This window comes from Caloenas nicobarica, chromosome 8 (genome assembly GCF_036013445.1).
Source record: "Caloenas nicobarica isolate bCalNic1 chromosome 8, bCalNic1.hap1, whole genome shotgun sequence".
NCBI lineage: Eukaryota > Metazoa > Chordata > Aves > Columbiformes > Columbidae > Caloenas > Caloenas nicobarica.
The window spans coordinates 20,343,187-20,363,992 of record NC_088252.1 but is presented as its reverse complement, the minus strand read 5'-3'; the positions used below and the strand labels follow the sequence as shown (position 1 = coordinate 20,363,992).

Here is a 20,806-nt window from a genome sequence, read left to right as displayed (position 1 = left end):
GGTGGAAGGTGGTCTCGGAAGAGAACGTCTCTAAAGCCGCTGCCCTCGCACTTCACCTTCCCCAGGTCTCCGTGGCTGCTCAGCAAATGCCTCCTGTCCCCTTGCAATTCCGCGCCGCGCAGCCCGCGGGCTTTTCCCATCTCGTCCCTGGCCGCGCCCGTGCGCCGGCCCCGCGCGCCCGCCGGCCCCGCGCGCCCGCCGGCCCCCGAGCGCCGACACCGCCTCTGCAAGCGCGGGCCGCGACACGCAGGTACCACACACGCGCTCGCACCGAGCCCTCGCAAAATGTTTTGAAGGACACAAGGAGTTTTCCCGACAGAACGGCGGACGTGCGGTGAGCGCAGGTCCCAGGGTGAGGAGCCGGGCGGGACCCCCCCGACCCCGCAACAACACCGAGGGGAGCAGGGGAGCGCTCCCCTCCCGTCCCGTCCCTCCCTCGGGCCGCAGCCCCCCCCGCTGCGGCGCCCCCCACCTCAGCTGCGTGCGACGACCAACCGCCCTTCGCGCCGCAGCCCCAACCGCCGCTCCCGGGGAAACCCGCACGGCGCCGGGAGCGGGACGGGGCCGCCCCCCCCGCCCCGAGCAGCCTCCGGCCCCCCGAGCCGCAGCCGCGCAGCGCCGGCTCCCGGCGCCGAGGATGCGCCGCACTGCGCATGAGCGGGAGGCGGCGGAAGGGCCCGTGAGGAGCCGGGAGCTGCCGCCGCTGCCGCCGGAGGAAGCCGTTACCGCTGCCGCCCTCAGTCTCCGCCCGAGCCGGGAGGGAAGAGGCCTGCACAGCCCTCAATATGGTGAGTGTCCTCCCGGGTCGCCCCTCGGCCCAGCGGCTCCGGGCCGGCCAGCCGCGGCGGCGCCGCAGGGGCAGCTGGGGCCTAGTCGTGGCGGGCTGGGGTGTCCGGCAGCGGCTCGACGGGAGCGCCGAAGGGACCGGTCCCCGGGACGCCGCAACCGGGGCACGATGTCCTGGGGCCGTGGGCTCCTCGGTCCTGCCGCTGAGCAGGGCGGGAAGGGCGTGCGGGGCCCGGGAAGGGCGGCGCGGCGGGGCCGGGGCCGCGGGGCGAGCGGGCAGGAGGCTGCTCCTGGGCAGGGGCGAGCGCCAGGGCCCAGCTGGGGGGCGCCGGGATCCCGCCGAGGCCTTGGGCCCGTGGGACGCTGCCAGGCTGCCCCACGGCGGGGAGGGGCTCGCCTGCACTTCGTCTGCGGGTCCGGGCACCTTTGTACGGGACAGGGGCCATAGAGCTGTTTTGTGGGCAGCTGGGGCTGTGCCTGTGTGGGCTGGAGAGGGGCTGCCAGAAACAAGGGGCTGCTTGGAGTTTTTCGCAGGTTTTCAGGCAACTCAGCGCCCATTAAGTGCTGTCGGTTCACTGGGCAACTTGGATATGTTGATCCCTCTTGAAATGGGATTATGTTGCAGAGTTTCTGGATAAGAGTTTTGTGGTTTTTGGTAAGGCACTTATGAGTGTTGTAAAGAAGGACCTATCCTGCATTTTCTCCGTGGTATTGTTTTCCTTATAGCTGAGGCTTTGCTATGGACTTCTCAAATCGACTTTCTCCCTTTTCTTTTCTAGAGGGAAACCGCAGTAGTTGGAACAAAACTTGCTATTTTTGCTTGCCTAAACAAAAGAAAAAGACATTGCTTAGCTTTAAATAAGGGGGAGGGTCCTTATGGGTTCCTTTGGCGGTGTCTTTTGCACCCAAGGGAACATGTTTATAGTCCTACTCCTAGACCTTCTCTGTATTCAGAAGTTGTACAGCCTTAACTACACCTGTACAGTTTGAGGTAGTACTTTTCTGTTGCAGGTATATTGTCTTATTGAAAAGTGTAGAAGGGACTCTAAGGTCTACTGGTGTACATACACCTGTTGGAATAAGGATATCTTATACCTGCAGTTAATATTATTCTCGGAAGCAGTGTTAAAAGCATATTAAAAAAAAGTCACCTTTAACTGATGGAGTTATGCTGGCATAATAACTCGGTCATCCAGGATTTAAATTAGTGGTACAATGTGTAGACCGCTAATGAACTTGTCACTCTGTTAGTAGTATAATTTTTAATTGAATAGTTTGATGTAGATCTGCACTTAAGGTGTTTTTTTTTTAATGGAAGCTTAAAACTAAAGCCTGGATAAAGTTCAGACTATGGAGGTGTCTTATTGTAATTCTGAAATTCTGGGACTGTCTCTATTTGCACTTGTGCAGTAATGTTACACCATTTTTTATGAAGCATTTTTTCCATGAAAATCACCTATAGGTATGCAAAATAAATACATACTTGATGTCTTGTACATACATATATTATTGACTGGCTATGTGATTAGAAATTTAATTCGAACAATACTGTAGTAAGTGGCAATGTAACGAAGTAGTGTAGCATGTTATTCTGAGAATAGCATTTTGTGAGAAACAGCAGAATCTTGTCTGCTTAGTCTTCTTGGAAATACTGAAGAACTGGCAGATATATTTTATGGAGCAATACTGTACTGATAGATTGGTATTTGTCAGATTGAAGGGAGTATCTGAATATTCTGGTCGTGGCCCTGAGCACAGTTGTTTGGCCCTACGCAAACAAGTGTTTTGCAGGTTGTACTTGTTGACTCCGCACCCAGGTGAAAGGATGATATAGACGCTGAAGATGGGACTAAATGACAGGCTGCAGCTTTTATAAGCAGTAAATACAGGTATGAATTTTTTCTGGTGCCCAGGTATAGGATTCTGTACCTATACTTGTGGTATGTCAAAATCCTCTAGTTAGGGGGAAGAGTAGGGAGACTTTGTCACAGAGATCTGAAGATGTCCATCCAGAAATGCGAGATTCAGTGTTCCGTTTTTCTGTCTGTACGCGTTACTGCTCTGTCCAGTCCTCCCAGTGGCTGTGGCAGGTTCCTGTGGCCAGACTGTCCAGCACAGCAAATGCTACGGGAGAGGCTCCTGCAGCTGGGGCCTGGCTCCTGCTCACCCTTGCAGCACTACCAGTTAGAGCTCTTCTGGCTCTGACGTAGTCCCACCAGAGTTCATACAGACGGTGCTTTCAGGACTTTGAACAGTCTTTGTCCAATATTTGGAAGGGAGACCATTACAGCAGCCTGTTAGGCTTGCTCTGCCCATTTAGGTAACTTGAAGTGTTTCTGCACCACCCTGGCAGGGTTCCTTGGATTGCTGGTAGCAATCTGCCTCTCTTAGTCATGTTTTTGTTGAAGCTGAGCAGCACCTGTAGAAATGATCTCCTTCGCCTTCTCTGTTGGTATGTTATTGCTTCATCTCGTCATGAGGACGCATAATGTGCCTACAAATCAAGACAGAGCAGCAAGCAGGTCCATTATACTCTAAGCCATCTTCTCTGAGAAGATGCTACCAGCTGTACTATTCTGTGATAATCAAGGCAAATGTGTGAGTATCCTTATCTTTATCCAGAGCCAAATGTTAACCTTATATAATTATCTATTATATTGTCCAGCTTGTGTTCTCTGAAGAATATTTCTACACTGATAAATACATAATTTCTTACTGGAAACCTCAGGTGACAGGAAGGTGTAAAAATTTAGTATTACAAGAATTTAGTGTCTGACAGTGTTTCCTGTAATGTTATTGTACATCATGACATTGTTATGTAGTGTTTAACTTAACAAGCTATTCTGCAAGGCTGTTTTATATGGTGCATATTCATGTCTGTAGTAGTTTGTTGATATTAAATGTGTTTGGTTTTGGTTCTCCCATAGTAAAAATTGTGGATTCTTGGCATTACACTTAGGCCAGAGTAGTCCGAGTGCTAGACAAGATGGTGCGTGATCTTGTTTCCTCTCCCAGCTTACCAGAGAACCCTTTTGAACTTACATGCTAAAATCACTTTTAACTAGAGCCATGAAAAAAATAATCGTGAATATGAACTACTCTGAGAACAAGGTGTGAAATTTATTATGTAGCTCTTGATATTTTATTTTCTATGGTGCCAATACAAATATAAGGTATGAAAGCAGCTTCTAATGGCTGAATAGAGCTTCTGCCGGGGACCAGAATTAAGAACGCTAAAAAACTGACAGTTTTATTTTGTCCTTTTTTAATTGAAAAATTAAAAACCTCCCAGGTGAACATGAATTACCTTAAAACACTATTACAACTACTGTATTCTGGGTAGCTATATATTGACCTTCTACAAGAGACTTTCTGCCCATGTGCAAGTACTAAAATGATTTTGTCCACTAAAAGTACATTAGAGAGTGTAAAAAGCAACTTTGATTTTATGTTGCTTGTGATTTTCCCTTGGATTTTATATCTGAAGAGACCTTGTAAATTTTTAAAGTTTTGTTCTGTTCCACTGCAGACAAATAGTTTTCACATCAGTTTGAAACAGAAGCTTAAATATGTCCTTACAATTTTACTTTGCGTGCCCTCTTTTTAAAAAACTGCTGCAGAAAATGTAGTCGAAGGGTGTATTTGTTTACATTATATGGAAACTATGGTTATTTACTTTAATTGTTTTTGTCTTTGACTTAGATTTTGTGGATTTTCTTGGTAGTATACATGTGTGCCATCACAGTTGGTGGACTAAAATGTAATTGAGTGTATTCATAGACTTCTGTTGTTGTGATTAACTTTTGTTTTCTTATAAAAGAAAAATACTCATGATTTCGCCTTTTAAACTTTAGCCATGTATTTGTTGAATACAAGCAGTAAACCAGATTATTTGCGGGTGTCTTGTACATTCCTTTAATGGATACAGCCCAGTGTGGAATGATTCAGACACTGTAAGGGAGCAATATTCTCTTGACCATTAGTGTGTGTGAAGACGTGACACAACTGGCAGCCACGATCTGTGAGGCTGTCACATCCACAAGCCCATTCTGTGTCCGGGTGAAGTCATTTTGTGTTTGAACCGATGTCACCGGGGTCCTTTGGAGATTCATGGATGCTTCCTGTGACCAGATCTCTTGCTAGAGTTTAAATGCAGTTTGTATAAACACCTCGACTTTGTGGAGGGTGATACTATTTTAGAAAAGGCTTTTACCTGTCACATGCATGAGAACTTAACAGGCTTTTCTTTGAGTCCTGACTGAAACAAAAGCACAGATGTCACATCGCTCAGATTCCTTTCCTGAGCAGTGAAACCAGCAGGAATCAGATGTCCCGTAAGCAGTGGCTGGAAGGGGAAGGTGAAAAGCAGTTTGTCTTTAAGGAGTAACTGTGCAAATGCCTTTTGTGCAGGCCAGAAGGAGTTTTGGGCAGGGCTGCTTCAAACGGATCATGCACTGCTTGTCTAGCTGGCAGCCACATGTAAACTTGGAGCTGAGTCCAGGACCAGGGTTTTGGTAGGAATGGACCAAAGTTGTTACTGTTTCCTGTGGACATTATCCAGGAGAGTGGAACCCTCATATTGCCATCCAGAAAATGTTCATGACCAGTGTGCAGAGCTGATCTTTGAATCTGAGGTGACTAAAAATTGTGTGTGGAAGATAAGGAAAAACAGCCATGTAATCAGAGTTGGCAGATAAAGTGTTGGGGTTTTTTGTTTGTTTGTTTTCCCTAAACTGGGAAAACTTACTCCCCTAGACTGAGGGAGATTCAGTCCGAGGCCAGAAAAAAAATACTTGGGGAAAACAGCCCAAGTATCATTTTTATTTTTGTCTTTCACTGTATCTGATCAATGGTGGGTTGTTGAATTAGAATTACCAGATTGGGTACTTCATGGGGAGAGGCAAATTTTCATTTAAAAATCAATGTCATAGCATCAGATGTTCGTTGGAATGATGTAATTATTGTAGTTTTATGAATCTACATAATGTAGCTTTTTATTTGGAGGAGTTATTCTATGTTTTAAAAGTAAGTTCACCTTCGGTCTTTTGTGACATACCTATTATGAAAGGTACCTTGGATACCACTCAAACTTGATCAAAGACTTTCAGATGTGAATTTTTCCTTTTCCCCTTAGCCTGAGGAATAAGACCTACTCGAAAATTTGTTGCATTTGTTTTCCATTGGTTTTCACTTGTATATTTTAGCAAGACAGATATCAGTTAAATAAAGTTCTGTCTCTCTTTTTTTAACTCATGTTAAAATTGAGACATTTTAAATGGGTTGCATTACATTACAGCACGTACAGTTGCAGTGTAAAGTTTTTGTTGCCTGATGACTACAGGATTAAAGGTTATAGGGTGCTCTGGCTTCTGTTTTGCACACTTAAACAATAATAGACTGTTAGAGCTTGGCTTCTAGAAATAGCGCTTGAAAGTGCAGAAGGCTTGGAACCTGTTCCTGCTTGAAGTGTGGGGTTTTAATGCGATGAAAGAAGAGCTATAATAGGATAATAAAAACTCAGCAGTAATTTCATCTCTTGCTGTCCTGTAGTGGGCCTTCAAAGAGTTGTCCAGTCGCTTAGGATGTGCAGTGTCTCATTGACATTGGCAAGCTGCTGTGGAAACATTAATCAAATTCAAAGAATGGGCTTTGGTGCTTCTTCACTAAAAATTAGCTCATATTTGAATAGTAAAAATATAGTTGTTGCAGAAAAAGATTATAACTGAACAGTGAGATTTATTGCTTCCTAATATATTGCCGAATGCTCTACTGATTAATGTCATTAGCTGCTTGACTCTTGGCAAATTAATTGTTTTTTTGAAAAGGTTTTATATTGTTACTTAGGGAGCCCCGAGCACAGGAAGATCCCATATGCATATATAGGATTTACATTTTATCATAAAAGTGATTTAAGCTGCAGTTTTTTGATCTAATCATTGCATTCTCCTTTTATGTGACAACATATGAAACCCGCTACCTTTGATGATCTTGAGGATCCGTGGTGAAGCCTTTGTAAGCCTCTTCCTTGACTTTTTGTTGTATGTCATTGCTTTTAGAGTTTACCCTTGCAGGAGCAGGGCAGAACAAAGCCTCTTGAGGTTTTATAGAATGCTAACTATTAAAAGGGCTATGCATAGTTATGTGTACACATTAAAAGCAAAAACAAATAAAAAACCTACTGATTAAAGGCACCATCTTTCTCAAAAAAAAAAAAAAAGGTCATAAGTGTGACTCTGCCCTATAGGGCAGCTGAGTGTGGTGATGCAGCAGTCTGACTGCATGGAGCTGATTGGAGGAAGCTGGTAATTGATAGAGAAAATTAGCCTTGGAATTATTTCATCTTCATTTGGAATGTCGTTCAGTGGTTTGTTTGAATATATCTGAGTTTACGGTGTATGTTTTAAAATTGCAACTAAAAATTCATTAGTCATTTCTGGAAGTCCTTCCGCATGGCTTTGTCAGTGTAAGTGATTTTTGTGAAAGTTTGAGCTCAATATTGTGAAATGCTGAAGTTCTGCTGTGAAACTTGAAGCGTGCACAAGTCGTCAGCAGTGGGTCTTTGCAGGACGTGCTCTGATGACTTGACCTTTACCTGGAACCACTTCTGAAAACCTGAGTTTCAGAAACATGTTTATAGCAAAAGGTCCAATGTGAAAACTTATTCAATGACTGAAATAAAGCAGTAATACGTTATAATTGTAAAAGTAGTATAGGCTAACTAATATCACTATGTTTAAGTCTGCTGTGTGTGCTACAATTTTAGCTTCAGCTAAATGTTGTAGATATAGGGTTGTTTTGGTTGGGGTGGGGATATTTTTTCTTTTTAAGGGATCTTAAATTAAAGGGTATTGGTCTACTTAGTATATTGTGTGGGTATCAGTTTAAGCCAAATGTGATGCTCTTGTATTTTTTTTTTTTTTAAATGGTGTGACTCTGAAGTTGGTAACTTAACTGCTCTTATGAATAGTGGTGTTCACATCCACTGTCATCAAGCAGCAGAAAACTGATTTTGACTTTTAGGGCTGATGAATTTGTTTTCTGTGACTGAGGACAGTTTATCCTGTCTAGAGATTTTTTTTGGCCATTTTTTTTCCCCATAAGCCCCGAGAAGCAGCCATGCACTTGGAAATTACAATAATGAACAGAATATACAAGTTTTGGTTAGAATACAAAGTAAACTACAAACAAAATATTTGTGCCACATAAGAAATCCAATCCTGACTTAAAAGAACTTTAATTTACCAGCTTGCAACAAAAGGAGTCTTCTTGCTTTCAATATATTGAGTGAACTTTAGAACTGTATTTGGATGTAGTGCAAGAACTGTATGGTTGCTTTCTCCTCATCAGCAGTTAGTTTTGTGCAGCTAATGCCCTTGAAATACTGTGTGTGCTTCTCCTCATCAGAAACATCCTTGGGAATTGCTCTAGGCTGATAAATTACTGGCAGCAAGTTCTCTGTTCAGTTTTGCAGTAGAGCAGGGCGATGTCTCTTGGTCTGGGCAGGAGGCCCGAGATTCCAAAGCTCTCACCTGTGCTACTCACTCCCCTGTCTGCCTCCGGCAAAATGACTTGCCTTTTTATTTTTTTTATTTTTTTAAAAAATTTTTTTAGCTTCAGTTGTTGCACCTATGAAATGGAGACAATGCCTCCTCACAGGAATGTTTTGCAAATTATGTAGGTGGAGTTTAGCACCTTGAAAGTGAAAAATTTCTGGGGAAAAACAATGGAAAAGTATTTTAAACTATTGCATTGTGTATCTCCCTGAAATGGATGACCCAGCCTAGTTGCTTGGTGGCATCAAGAGGCCCATTAGGAGAGCCTGTTTAAGTGGAAAAGTGTCCCACCTTACAGCTGTGTATGAATTTGCTGTGCTCTTCAGCTCTGTCTCCAAATATGCAATAAAAATACCTATTTTTTATTTCTGTGATTGCTTTGCTGGCATGATTTTTGTGATGATTTAACTCAGTTTTGTTACAGTGTGAAGTATCTTGAATGAAGGTAAGTTTAAATTTAAAAAAAAAATAGGGAAAATAAATGTTGGTTTGAGTGTCTAACTGCTATATCAGAAGGTCTGATTGCTTAGGGAAATTATAAAAGGTACTAATTTAAAAAAAAAAAAAAAACAGTTGATTTTTTTTTTTTTTTGTCAGGTAAAACATTTCTAGTTATGGTATTGTCTGTTTTTACCAGAACAAGTTGAAATCATCACAGAAGGATAAAGTGCGTCAGTTTATGGTCTTCACGCAATCTAGTGAAAAGACAGCAGTGAGTTGTCTGTCTCAAAATGACTGGAAGTTAGACGTTGCCACAGACAACTTTTTCCAAAATCCTGAACTTTATATACGAGAGAGTGTTAAAGGATCATTGGACAGAAAGAAGTTAGAACAACTATATAACAGATACAAAGGTGAGTACCCTGAATTTTAAGGCTTATTTCCTAGTTCTATGTATGTATTCTTAATTACAATGTATTAATGCAGCTGTGCTCTTGTGCTTGGAAATCTTACCTGGCTCTTTTCAGCTTTGTTTTTCTACTACTAATAATACAAGCCAGAAGGAGAATATATATAGGGTTCTGCTTCACAAGGATTACCTGCAGTTGCTTTATGTGCTCTAAATAAATGTACATTTATATGAGATTAGGGTCTGGAACTGGAATTGTGTGTACAGTGAGTTACTGTGATGGTTAACGTGGATTTTAGGTGATTCTTCTGGGGAAAGGACATCACTCAGGACTAGATCTGACAAAGTGAAAGCTTGCATACTGGATTCTACCTTAATTTTTATTCAACTTGTGTTTATTATCAGATGGTTAGAAACGGAGTAGAAAAGAAAACAAAACAAAGTCTCTTTATCTGTTCTTCAACCAGTGTTCAACTGATAATACCCTACTACAAATAGTAAAGTGGATTCAGTACAGTAGAACAAATTGTGTGTTTTAGCACTTTAAAAACAATCTAAAAATGAGTGCTACGTTTTCTGTCAGTTTTCATATGCGTGCATACTCCAGATACCATTTTCCTAAAGTCTTTGATGGCTTGTGCTAGTAGATCTTTGTTAGTGTACTTGAAATGTGAACATCTCACTTCCCGACCAGCTGTTGATTCCTTCTTGGAAAGAGGAGTGTGCCTGGGTGACTTGGAATCGATAACGGGGCAACGTAACTTTCCTTTTGGAGGTTACCGTGTCCAATCTCATGCATGCTGGTGATGCCAGAAAATGCATAAATCTAATTTCGACTTAGTAGTTTATGGGCAGATTTGATTATTGTGTCAGTACAGCTTGCTAAGGGACACTGCAGAATTGTTTATAATGGTACACAGATTGGCAGTCTTACCGAACATGCCAATAATTAAGTGTGCTGGTGGGAAAGGACCACTGTTCTCTGTATGGAATGAGTCAGAGTATCTTGCATATTATTAGGCAGAAAACAAATGTTTGTGGTGCTTTTGTCTCTCAAAACATTAGCATTATTATTGTAACTTTGTTAATTGTTGGAGCTTAACCATTGAAAATACTAATTTAATTTTGTTTTAAAAATATTCACTTATAAGCGGTGATCTCAGAAATGGCTTCTTGAAAACGTTTATTTATCTTAAATACTCTTGTTGAATAAATAAATAACAATTTTTCAAAAATCTGTTTTTTCTTGATACTTATTTTTATATCCCAAAGATCCTCAAGATGAAAATAAAATTGGTATAGATGGTATACAGCAGTTTTGTGATGATCTAGCTCTTGACCCAGCCAGCATTACTGTACTCATCATTGCATGGAAATTCCGAGCTGCAACACAGTGTGAATTTTCAAAGCTGGAATTCATGGATGGAATGACTGACCTGGGGTAAGTGTGCAGTAAGTACTAGACGCTGACAGTGCAATCCAGTGTCGGGAACTGGAATGTACAGTGAAACAGCCCTATTTTGGGGCATTCATGTTGTCCTTTCAGACTTCAGAGACTTCGGAGTCTAGCATCACTTGTCGCCCCTGTAAAAATGCATCTGCCGTCTATGTGCTAGATGCTGAGTGACCAAATAGAAGAAGGCAACTTGAGAGCTCCTCATCTCAGTTATGTATTTCAGTTAGTTGCCATAGAGCTACTCAGGCAGGTGCAGCAAGGGTGCTGGGCTGCAGCTCAGCACACTGGCCTGTTCTCTGCTTTATGTAGTAGTCTTTATCACATTTTTCTAAAAATCTTGTGCGTTATAGAATCTGATATATCTGCTAGTATGTGCAAATGGCAATATGAAGAAATAACAACAAAGAAATGAAATGGTTGTGTAGGTGCAGACTAATGAAAGGCTTCCTGAATTTTGTTTTGATAATAGTATTGGATTCTACAAAAAAAAGATTAAATTTTGTTTAAGTTATAACTCATATTTTATGGCAAAATGAATAATACACAAATAAACATGCTTTTTAAAATGCAGATGTGACAGCATAGAAAAACTGAAGGCCCAGATTCCTAAAATGGAACAAGAATTAAAAGAGCCAGGAAGATTTAAGGATTTTTATCAGTTTACTTTCAACTTTGCGAAGAATCCGGGACAGAAAGGTTTAGGTATGTATTCTTAATAATAAACATTTGTTCGTAAATATGGGAAATGATCACAGCAGTAAGTGAAAGTATTATTGTGATCCAATGAGTCTGAAAGATAACCACCCCTGGGATAAAATACATCTGTCGTGAAAGAAAGATGTCAATTCAAATGGATAGAAATACCTGCATCATTAATATAGACTACAGAATTTAATGAGAAGGTTTATTCTTTCCTGAAGAGTGTGCGCAGTGCCCATTAAGCACAATGGATCATGCTCTTACATTAAAGGCATAATTGTACCACTGACAATTTGCGGCACTGAACAGATAAATTGGATTTTCACTTTTAGGATAAATTTAAGCTGTAAAACTGATTTCCACATCAGTACACTTGTACAGTCTCTCGTAACACCAAAAATGCCTGCAAATATCTTGGCAAAAAAGAATTGGAATAGTGCAAGTACATTTCTATATCTGGGCTTGGTGCCTGTTGTTGTGCTGTTGATAACAGGTACCTACAGCCTTTTTTTTTTTTCCCTCAGCTCACTGAGTGATTTTTTTTTTTTTTTTTTTTTCCATTATTTCAGAGCTTTTCTGCTGATTGTACTTTTGACTAGTATAACAGGTGAAGTGGAAAAATAACTTATTAAAAATATTTTTTTGGGGGGAAAAAAAACCCCAACAAACCCATGACAGAACAGCAAAGTTCTGATGGAACTAAATGAACAGCCTGTGGATCTGTCTATTCAAAACAACAAAAATGAGGGAACAAAACTTTCTTTCAAGCAGTAATGTTAACGAACCAGAATGCACGTTCAGTTACGTACAGCGTAGTTGAGGTACTAGCCATAGCTAGTATTTCATGACTCTGTGACCACTGACTTCTTAACTGTTCTGCTTTTGAGAAGAAATAAAATACTGAAAGGCTGGTAGGTTCTTCCTTGGCAGCTTGTGAATTTATTTTTCTCACTAATGAAAACGCCTTAAACTGGCTGCCGCTGACCAGCTTTGTGTTCATGTGCTGTGAAAAGATGAGAATTCTGCTTTAATTCTGTTGTCTTTTATATGTGGACCACTTTCTGGCTTAAAATGAATATTGAAAATAAGTAGAAGCCCCATGTCTTGGTTTTGACTCACTGTCATTCTTTAACATCTTTCTGTATCCTCTTTTTTATTTTCAATTGGATTGTGAGTTTCGTTGTCTGTGAAGAAGGTAAAAGCACACTGCTGAACTGTTTGAAAATACTTGGGCGTGCATGTAGTCAGATCTGAATCCTGCAAAGAAATGAATGGACTGATTTCTTGTAGAAAGTTGTATTAATTTTTTTTAGGCTACTACAACAAGGAGAATGTGAGCAGTAACTAAATTGTGAGAGGAGAAAAGTTTGGTTATGGAGAGCGTCAGTGTAGAATCAATTCAGCAATGTGAACGGTTGTAGGTTGTGGGTTTTGCATTCGTTTTTGTTTGGTTGGTTGGTTTTTGTTTGTGGTTTCCGTTGTAACATTTGTGTGTTGGTTTTAATCTTTAGACAACTTTATACAACAAGGAGTATTTTTCAGAATCCCTGTAAGCTGGTATAAGTGAAATGACAAATTACAGTGATAGAATTACATGATAATTTTTATATTTTCTCAAAGCTTCAGAATAACAGAACTGTTTGGTTGGTGTGGTTTTTTGTTTTTTTGTTTTTTTTTTTCTCCGTATTTCTAAGGTATAAGGAAGACTTGCGTTCTATTTCTGAATTTTTTCTTCCTAGTCCTTTAGGAATGAATGGAACAGACCTCAGTAGAAATTACCAGGAAAACTAAGTCACTTAATTTCTTTCTCATACATCTTAAAGCTTCTTTATGTTGGTCAAGTTCCAACAGTAACAAAGACAGGTATAGTTTTCTCAGATCCATGTAGCATATACATGGTATAAGGTGGGGTTTTTTGTAGCGTTGTAGTGTTTTGGTTTTTTTTTTAAGTCTGGGTCTGGCAGTGATGTAGAACTCAGCTTAAAATCTGAATGCATAACAACTCTTTTAGTGCCAATAAATAGACAGTTTTAGGCATGAATTTATGATAGGGCAGAATAATTCTGGAAACCTTGAAGCAAATGGATATTGGGAGAAGTACAGTGCTGAAAATTAAGTGCTCCTGGTTAGGCAGTTAATTTTGAAGTGTCTAAATAACTGCTTGTAGGGACTTGCGAATTGATTTTAATGTATATTGGTCTCTGATCTTCCAAACGTCGTGTAGTAGTTCAGGCACAGATCTGGAATCACATTTCCTCTGCATAATTCCTTACTACTGTGGAACACCTTTTAGCTGATGTGTATCTCAAACATTGTTTGCTTCTCTTGCATCTCTGGATAAAACTCAAAATGGAGCATGTATTTTTAGACTTTCATATTTGATCCATGAGGACTTTCCTGAGCATTCTTTCAATTTCTTACGAAAACTTGAAATTTACTTTCAAATTTTGTGATTTCATAAAAATTCTTTTAAAACATATAGTTTGTCCTAAAGCATTATGTCTTCGTGCTTTACATGTTTGGACTCACATAACGACTGCGAGGTTGCGGCATTTTGAGATCCCTTTTTTAAAGGCCTTTGCTTACCCACAAGAATAACCTCAGAACTGTACAAGCCTGTCAAAATGCACAATTTGTTTATGGTGTTTGTTTATAAACACTGTAAATATGCAGTGATTTGATGACCTTGCATTTTTGGTATGCCTGCTATTAATGCATCACAAGAAAGTAAAACGTAGTTTTCTAATTTGTTTCCTTGAGGAACCGATCAACTTAATCTGAAGTTGGTATCTATTCATTTTTAGAAAGGCAGTAGTTTTAGTTGAAAGCTGAAGGGCCTATTTTTGTATCTGAATCTCCTGTTAAAGAGAGCTGCCTAGCCTTTATGCTCTTTAGTAAGTGGTCATTTTCACATATAGCTTACTTACTGAGTAGTGACTTCTGTTTGATTTGTCTCTGCTTCTTGAAACTCAGACTTCTGTCTGAAATCACACTCCTTTGCAGCTGCTGGAAAATCCTCCACAAGTTTTATTATTTACTTTGGTCAAGAAGCATTATAATGTGAATATGCTGTTCAAGAAGAACATTTCATTTCAAAGATACTAAACAATTCAGAACCCCCCCATAAGCATCTACTTTCCATCCAGCAATGCAGAGTTCATACTTTGGTTTGTTTGCTATTGATTTCACCTCTAAGATCCACCTCTGTTTTTTTAAATAGATTTGGCATCTGAGGGAAGGGAATGGTTTTCTTGAGTTTTCAGATTTTTTCTTTTTCTTTTTTCCTGAGGAGCAGTTGATCATGTGCCTCTTCTCTCTGTTCTCACAAGAAGATTTTTTGTGGAAGAAGAGATTTGCTAGACTGCAACGTATATAAGAGCTTTTGTTAAAAAAGAGGTCGCTTAACTAGGGAGACTTTTGGGGTTACCGTATGTCCTTGGTGATGGATACTGGATGCAGGAGCATTTTGTTACACAGTGCAGAGGTCCTTGTGAATTCCTGGTGATGAAGACCACACTAGAGAGAGGTGTAGAACTTGGATACGTAACTTTCTTGTGTCAGCTAACGCGTTACTGTATGCCACTAATAAACAGTAAATGCATGTCGGTTTAGCCCTTGGCAAACCCCAGGGGGGTGGTGTGGGATTTTCCTTACACGCTGGACTAACCAGTCTCTTTTTCTCACTGCGGCACTACCCCAGCACCCCTGCTGACAGCAGCACTGACAGGCCAAAGGTTGCTCCTGTTCCTCAACTGCATCAGTTCAGGTTTCTCAGGAGTCCTGAAAACCAGATTCAAAACAGGCACGAACTTTACAGGAGTCTTTGGGGGGAGGGGGGAAAGACGAAACCAAAAGGCAAACCCACAACGCCACAACAGACCACCACCACCACCAAATAGCCCAACCCTCCCAAAAAAAGACCAACAACAAACCAACCGTCAACCATCTGCTTGTACAGTACTTCAAGGTTTTCTCAAAAGGAAACCCGATTGCAGAATGAGCACTCGGCGAAAGCCGTGTTACAAAGGCAGCACCTGTAACAAGGTTGCTCTAAAAGTGAAATCGTGAAAGGCTAATTTTATGTAAAGTGTATTTTGTATATTAAAAAAAAAAGCAGACATTACTACAAAATGCTACAAATTTTCTTTTCAAGTCAATAGCGTTTCTAAGACAAAAATATTTCACTGAATTGTAACTAAAGTATCGGTAGATAGCAAAAGGCATATGAAATATCCCTGCGTGTTTTGGAGATATGTTGGTTATTAATATGGACAATTTTCAGTTCTTCTGTATTCAAGTGATAGTATCAAAATCTATGAAACATTTGTTTAACACTTTATTTACGGTTGCCTTTTTGGAAAGGATCCACGAGTATATTTGCATTAGATTACTCTTTTCAACTTTATGAATATATGGTTCATCTTAGTGTTAGATACCTGTGGAGATGGTATATTTGAATTGTATATCTCTAAGAGTAATATATTTTAATATTACAGATTTAGAAATGGCCATTGCCTACTGGAATTTAGTACTTAATGGAAGATTTAAATTTCTAGACTTGTGGAACAAATTTTTGTTGGTAAGTTTTAATCTTTACATAACCTGGACTGCAGTAATTTCAAAACTTTAAATGATTAAGTCGATGAAATAAACTATTTTGACCCGTATCCCAGATACTGCACTTCATAGTGTGTACAAGAGAAATATGTTTTGGGGATGTGGATATGTCCAAGACAGTAAAAATGAATGTGTATAAGAGTTTTAAATTTTTTTTTTAAATATAAATTTTCCACCCCTCCAAACAGGAACATCATAAAAGATCAATTCCCAAGGATACCTGGAACCTTCTTCTAGACTTTAGTACAATGATAGCAGATGATATGTCTAACTATGATGAGGAAGGTAAACATTTCCATTTTCTTTAACTTCTAACTGTGTTTTATGCTACATTTATTAGCGTGTATCTATCTGCTTTGGCACAGCTGGCTAATAACAGCATAATTAGAATATCACTGGTGATCTGAAGTCCAGTTGGAGCTACTTTAATGCATGTTGTTATCATCTGTTTATTACTGCAGGTTTAAAAAAGAAATGCTGAAACTTTCTTAAATCCATTTGCTTTTTTCCTTCTGTCCTAGCTCAGATACTAATTATTTCCGATTGAGACAAACCCTGATATTTGTCTATTTAAAAACCACAGATTCTCTGTCAGCGCTGTTCTTGGCATCTTCAACTAAGTAACTGATTCATGGCCTGTGTGCATTTCTTCATAGGGTCCTCTGGTTATTGTATTTCTTCGCCGAGAATATTTTTGAAGTTTGGTTGTTTCAGTTTATGTGAAGGTGGGACATGTAGTAATATTTTAGTGAAGCTGGCAGCGTACAGGGATTGCTAAACATAAGTTCTTTCCTACCAAATGTGTTTCTTGTAAACTTTTGTATTGATCTTTCCTCTTCTAGTCCATCTGTAGCAAAGAGCAGGTAATTACCTTCAGTCCTCAGTGAGTGGAGGAAACTAAACTCCTGATACTTCCAGAGCAGAGGGGAGCAAACTTTTACAACCTTACGTAATAATTACAGACAGTTCTCATTCCGTTATCGTTGAGGAAATGGGCACAAGAAATCAATGTTGTTTAGAAAGATTAAAGGCAGAAAATATGTTGTAATGATTCGGAATAAAAGGGAGGGGCAGGGAACCCAGCTCACAATTGTTTTTAACCTTCACATGAATATGATGCATGACTGGGAGCTTCTTTGGATATGGCTGCCCATAATATTTAAAATATTGACATGCATTTTAACTACTTCTTGGTAAGGAATATGTCCGAGTATATATAGTGTAATACCAGCTTTCTAGGGCATTAGACTGCACTGCCGCCTGTTGGAGCACATTTTGCTGTGTTCAGGTGTGGCGGAGTGTGCCTGTTCCGACATTCCTGCACAATCACATTGGGAGCAGCAGAATCAAATTGTGAGTGGCAAATGCTGTGGTGTGTTCGGATGTGCTGCTGCTTCCAGCATAGGCTGCTTCGCCCAGTGTTCAACATTTTTGAAGCAGCTGTTGCCATCCAGGAGATCAAGTTCTGGTGCTTAAACCAGGACAGTTTTAAACTAGAATTTTTGTCAGCTATTTTTTTTTTTTTTCTTCTTCTTTTTTTTGATGTGGAAGATGAAGTATGACCCTTGAAAGGGATGTGTATTAACTGGTGTTAAAGGAAGCAGACATCTTTAACCAGCTCCTCAATTTCGAGCAAGAAAATCAAATTAATTTTTTGTTTGAAACTCTGCCTATTTATGACTGGAAAGTAAATAACTTGTTGAGATCTGAAGCTTTAAAAAGAACACCTTGTTGAACCGAATTCTTATGTTCTTTTTTTTTTTTTTTCTTTTAGGGGCATGGCCCGTTCTCATTGATGACTTTGTGGAATTTGCACGCCCTCAAATTGCTGGGACAAAAAGTACGACGGTGTAGCACTAAAGGACTCTTCTAGAGTGTACATAGTCTGTACAAATACCTGAAATGGAAAATTGCACAGTCAATTTCTGCTGGCTGGACTGAACTGAAGATCAATCCTCACAATATGGCTGAGGGTTGAGACAAACCTTTAAGGATACATCTTGGACCATATCATATTTCATTCTTCTACTGGTGGTTTGGGCTTTTCTTCTAGTCTGGACCACTCTCGCCCGTTAAAATTTCAACATTGTGGAGTTCATCATGGGATTATTTTTTTTTTTTTTTTTTTTTTGCGGACCACCTTAGTTTCATCTCCCGTAAGTCCTAGAAGCTTTCTAATTATTTTGAGATTTCTGGTTTCACATAAAGCACAATGCTGGTCATCATCAGACAACTGTTGTATGGCATCTGAATTATACAGATCAACATCAAAACAATTTTTAAAAGAATCCTTAAATATACACCTGGGGCTAGTTGCAAAGACTGTCTTGATAGCACTTCCTGTAAGAGTGATATATTTAAGTGTACTGGGTCCGATTGTTTGTTTTTTGGTGTGTGTGGTTTTTTTTTTTTTTCCTTTTCTGGAAAAGTGAGTTTGAGAATCTGGTAAAAACAATGACAGAAATAACCAAGAAAACCCGAGGCTGTTGATAGTGGGGTATCCAGGTACCTGCCTGAATGGTTTGATTGTCCATGAGCTGACGGTGGAACAGTTGAAGTGCGACACAACTACCGTGCACTTAAAGCACCTGCGTTTAATGCTACAGTCGGCCTTGAGCGAGTGTCATGGAGATAAGCTGTGTCTGTCAGGATAGAATCTAATATTCTCTAGGTTACTATCTAAGAAATCAAGATTTCATTACAGTTTGGAAATGCTTAACTGTCTGTCAAAGAAAGGGTTTTCATTTCTGTGGAAATCTAAAACTTGACTATACTGAATTTGTTTCTTAAATATTTGCTACACCTTGCAGTATTTTAAAGTGAGACATGGAATTTTTATGGTTGAGGTATGACGACACAAGTGGCCCTGTTGTACAAGAAGCTGATGAGTTTGTGTATCTAGGTTTGGAAACCATTACCCTGAGAAATTAAATCTTTATAATGTATAGGTACTGCCATTATGGATGACACCCTTTTAAAAATGATTTTGTTGAGTTTTCCTTAAATTGACATATCACTGTGGTTGCCAAATACAGAAATTAAGAGTAAGGCTTTCCCAAACAAGCACAGATCAGATGTAAAATACTACACTGGCTTTGTTTGCTTAAATTATTTTGTTGATCCATCACTACTTCTTATTGTCTTAGTGCATTTAAAATAATTTGTTCAAAGCAGGTTTTATCAAATGCAGTCCTCCTTTATTTTTAATATTACAAGAGCTTTTGAGCTGTGTTTGTGCTAAACGTGGTCTTTTACTCCTCCCTTAGCTACATGTGGAGAGATCTGAAAAAATACTACTCTGTAAAACAAGCTGGAAAATATTAATACTAAGCTGCAGGAAAAAAGACAGGCTCTGGTTGTATGGAAGGACAGACTCTGAATAACCCCATGATAAGGCCAGACTTATTTTAGACGTGAGTAATGGATACTTGCACTAAACAACAAAACACTTTTGTGCAGATGCTAAAACTATTTTAGGAAAGAAAAATTGACTGTTAAACTGCTAAAAAATTATTTGTATTCTCTGAAGTTGACCATAAGGCTGGCTCCCCTTGTAGCAGTGCCCTTTGGAGAAAAATCCAGGTCTGTATTTCAGTAATACAGTTCCACAAAAACATTGCAAACTTTCTCCAGCTACTGGACTTGGCGATGCCAAAAAAAACCTGTGTGTTTTGCTGCTTTCAGTATTTCCTTTCTCAATTTTGTGTAAATATATATTGGGACTTGAAATTACCGTGCAGGGTGGAAAAAGGCTCTACAAGGTGATATCTCTGCGTGCTGGTTTCTGTCTGGAGGGGTTTGGTACCGGTTCCGATAGATGAGTTCAGGGATGCTGGGGGTGGACAGAACTGACTTGCTTTATGTCCCAGTGCAGACTTGTCCCACAAAAAAGTCTGAGACTGGGTAGTGGGGCAATGTGGGTGGTTGAAAGACTGTTCCTTTTGAATGCAAGATCTTTTCAACAAAATAGTGTTGTCATCAGTTTGGTACTACATGCTTATAATTACTGTGTAATTATAAAGAAATACATAAAACTTCGTCTAATTATGTTGCAGAATAGGGTTATTTGTGCTATGATGGCATCATAAGTTTTTCAAAATGAGTGACTGAAGTTGAAAGAACCATTGATTTTAACAGGGTGTTGTTCTAAGGACAAAATGCCTGGTTACAGGGACTATTTTGTGTGCTCAGATGTGGCCACATGTTTTTTTCCTTTATATATTTGTGTGGTTTTTGTTGGTGTTGTGTTTTGTTTTTTTTTTTTTTTAAGAATGCAGACAGTTGCTTACTTGGATTGCTTTAATTCGTAAGTGCTTATGTCTTCAATTTGATGATCTCCCCTTAAATGGATCAATTTAATTTTGCCAAATGTCAAGAAAAAAAAGGCGGCGAACATCAAATTTGTAACCTGTTTTTATACATTAAATATGTACAAAATTAGAAGTGCCCTGATATAAAACACTTAATCTCAAGATTATATTTAGTAAAAAAACCCCATCATTTACATATCTCTGTAAATTTAAGTGTAACTTCTTACAATCCCTCTCATTACCAACAGAGGCAATAAAGCTCCAGTGAAATTGCCATGACTAAGTCTTGTCATGCATTGTTTCAGTGTATTATTTGTAACTTATTTCCAGAATGTGCTTATAAGCGGGGTGGGTGGGGGAAAAAAAAGTATGGAATACTTGTCTTCTGCAATAATACATCTTATTGGTAAGTCTGTTTGGTTTTTTTATTGATCACCCTGGTAAGTACCTGAAGACTTACTCAAAACTGTTTTACAATGAAATCCTTACTGAAAAAATCTTTATTTTAGAATGATATAATTTTTTAAAGAATGCA

The 20,806-nt window shown here is 39.5% G+C and overlaps 1 protein-coding gene across 1 annotated transcript; it reads left to right on the top strand.

Moving 5' to 3' along the window:
* Positions 1 to 667: 667 nt before the first annotated feature.
* On the top strand, positions 668 to 20,622 carry DCUN1D1 (defective in cullin neddylation 1 domain containing 1). The gene is made up of 7 exons (XM_065640016.1): positions 668 to 788; positions 8,977 to 9,193; positions 10,462 to 10,630; positions 11,217 to 11,347; positions 15,841 to 15,923; positions 16,150 to 16,246; positions 17,736 to 20,622. The coding sequence occupies exons 1-7, from the start codon at positions 786 to 788 to the stop codon at positions 17,813 to 17,815; spliced, it is 780 nt and encodes a 259-aa protein (XP_065496088.1). The 5' UTR covers positions 668 to 785; the 3' UTR covers positions 17,816 to 20,622.
* Positions 20,623 to 20,806: the final 184 nt, after the last annotated feature.